The 2190-nt window shown below is 43.9% G+C and overlaps 1 protein-coding gene across 1 annotated transcript in view; it reads right to left on the bottom strand.

The window, feature by feature from the left end:
• The window catches only part of TBC1D22A (TBC1 domain family member 22A), a 165647-nt gene extending 163525 nt beyond the window's left edge, over positions 1-2122 (bottom strand). The window contains exon 1 of the mRNA XM_031059009.1: positions 2013-2122. Coding sequence (XP_030914869.1) covers positions 2013-2122 — 110 coding nt within the window. The remainder of the gene's footprint in view (positions 1-2012) is intronic.
• Between the last annotated feature and the right edge of the window lie 68 nt (positions 2123-2190).

A 2190-nucleotide genomic window follows, 5' to 3' on the forward strand; every position in this document is an offset into this window, starting at 1 on the left:
AGCAGGAAGGTTGAACCCGATGACCGCTGTCATCCCTTCCAGTCTTAACCATTCTGTGATTCTGTGAACAAAACACTAAAACAGCATGCAAGGAAGAAAGAAGTGGCTTTTTCTTATCTAAACAAGTAAGAAATGTGGATGCGATTCCTGCTAGTGGCGCTAGGACACTTTAGTAGGCTTCTAGCAAACCAGAGAATATTTTATCAGTTATGTATTTTACAGTTCAAGACCTTAAGTAAGAAAAAGGATTTTCAAATTAATAAGAACAAAAGGAAACCATCATAGGCAGGAATGAACTTTTTACTTCAGCTATCATGGACGACAGTGCAAGAATATTGATTTTGGTGGCTATAGGCTATAAAAGATCAGATCTACTTTGCCCATTGGAGAAATGATAAATAAGTACCCCTGTGTAATATTTTTAAGATAACAGCTTTGTATTAGTGATTCATTCAACCTTGGACCATGTCTGAAGGGTTCAACAGCAAAAGCTTCCTGTGGGAGGGAGCCCGTGTTGGAGGAGGGGAAAGACTCCTCTCCCTGCAGTGGCAGAAGCAATGTGTGAAAGCAAAGTGTGATGGACTGAGTAACCCCCATGTCTCATTTCCCTGCCTCTGCAGGGGAAGGAAGTAGAACTGGGAAGGAGGGAGGGGTGGAGGATGGTGTTTTTAAGGTCTTACTTTATTTTGCATTATCCTGCTCTAATTTTCTTAGTAATAAATTCAATTATTATCTCTAATTTGAGTGTGTTTTGCCTGTGACAGTATTTGGTGAGTGATCTCTCTCTGCCCTTATCTCAATCATGAACACTTTGTTACATTTTCTCTCCCTTTACAGCTACAAAGGGGAGCAATAGGCTTTTGTGGATGCCTGGCATCCAAACAGGGTCAACCCACTACACCACCCAAGTGCAAGATGGATGATAAGAGATGATGTAGGTGGCAAAATACAAAGAACCTGTGAGATATTAATGACTGCTCAGAACTGCACTTGGCAGACTATTGTTCACAATGGATTTTTGCAACAAACTTTAACTCTTAGTATAAAGAGCTCTACAGGTGTTTGTGGAGGGACAAATTAAAAGATGTAAAGAACGAAACAACTGACAAAGTATTCCTCAAAATTGTGGAAGTGTGGCATACCTAGGTTTGGATATCATGTCTTTTAAGGCCAGAGGAAAGACTATTGGAATGACTGTGATAGATGTCAGCTAGTATTTGTTGTACAGGAAGACTATCTTCAACACATGACTTGGATGACAGTGCCTAGCTCATTTGTTTTCACAAGATGAAACCATAGAATCGCAGAATGGAATAGGTTGGATGGGACATTAAAGATCACCTGTTTCCAACCCCCCTGCCATGGGCAGGGACACCTTCCACTAGATGGGCTTATTCAGAGCCCCATCCAACCTGGCCTTGAACACTTCCAGGAATGGGGCATCCACATCTTCTCTGGGCAACCTGTTACAATGTCTCACCACCTCCACAGTAAGGAATTCCTTCCTAATATCTCTTTCAATTTAAAGTTATTCCCTCTTGCTCTATTCCCCCTTGTAAATGTGTAGTCATTCCCTCTTGTAAAATGTGAGTGAAATATGCATATATTATAAGGTTCAGAGCAGAGCTGAAGTGCAGAAGCTTTTTCAGCCTGAGCAAAGGCACCTGGAGTGCTGGCCCTGGGCTGGACCCAGGTAAGAACAACACTGGAGATGTTTTCTATTAAACTCTGTAGGAAGCACTCAGATTTGGAGGAGGGCTGGTTGCTGCTCTGTCTGGTCTGTATTTTGGTAGGATACTGATGGTTTTACGCTTCAGCAACACCAAGGGGGGAAGGCAGCAAAGAATTAAGAGCTCAATTATAGTGAATTACTCTCTCTATATTTAAGGCAAACCCAAAACGTTTTATGTAAAGGGAGGTGAAGTTAGATGGAGAGATTTGTATCACCAGACATTTGTATGCACTCATTGCATTTTCACTGTCTAAAGAGGGAAGAGTCCATCGTCACCGACGTAAGTGCTTCGTCGGCCCGCAAAAAACCCCACGAAAGCAATCCAAGCCCGTACACCGGGGAGTCAGCTCCGGTGTCTCTGCCTGGAGCTGGGGGCTTGGGGCGGGCCATAGGGCCGTAGGGCACGTGTCCCTCTCCAGCGGGCCGAGAAGACAAGGCGTGCCCGCGGCCCCGGCCCC

The sequence above is a fragment of the Geospiza fortis genome, unplaced genomic scaffold (assembly GCF_000277835.1).
Source record: "Geospiza fortis unplaced genomic scaffold, GeoFor_1.0 scaffold424, whole genome shotgun sequence".
Classification (NCBI taxonomy): Eukaryota; Metazoa; Chordata; class Aves; order Passeriformes; family Thraupidae; genus Geospiza; species Geospiza fortis.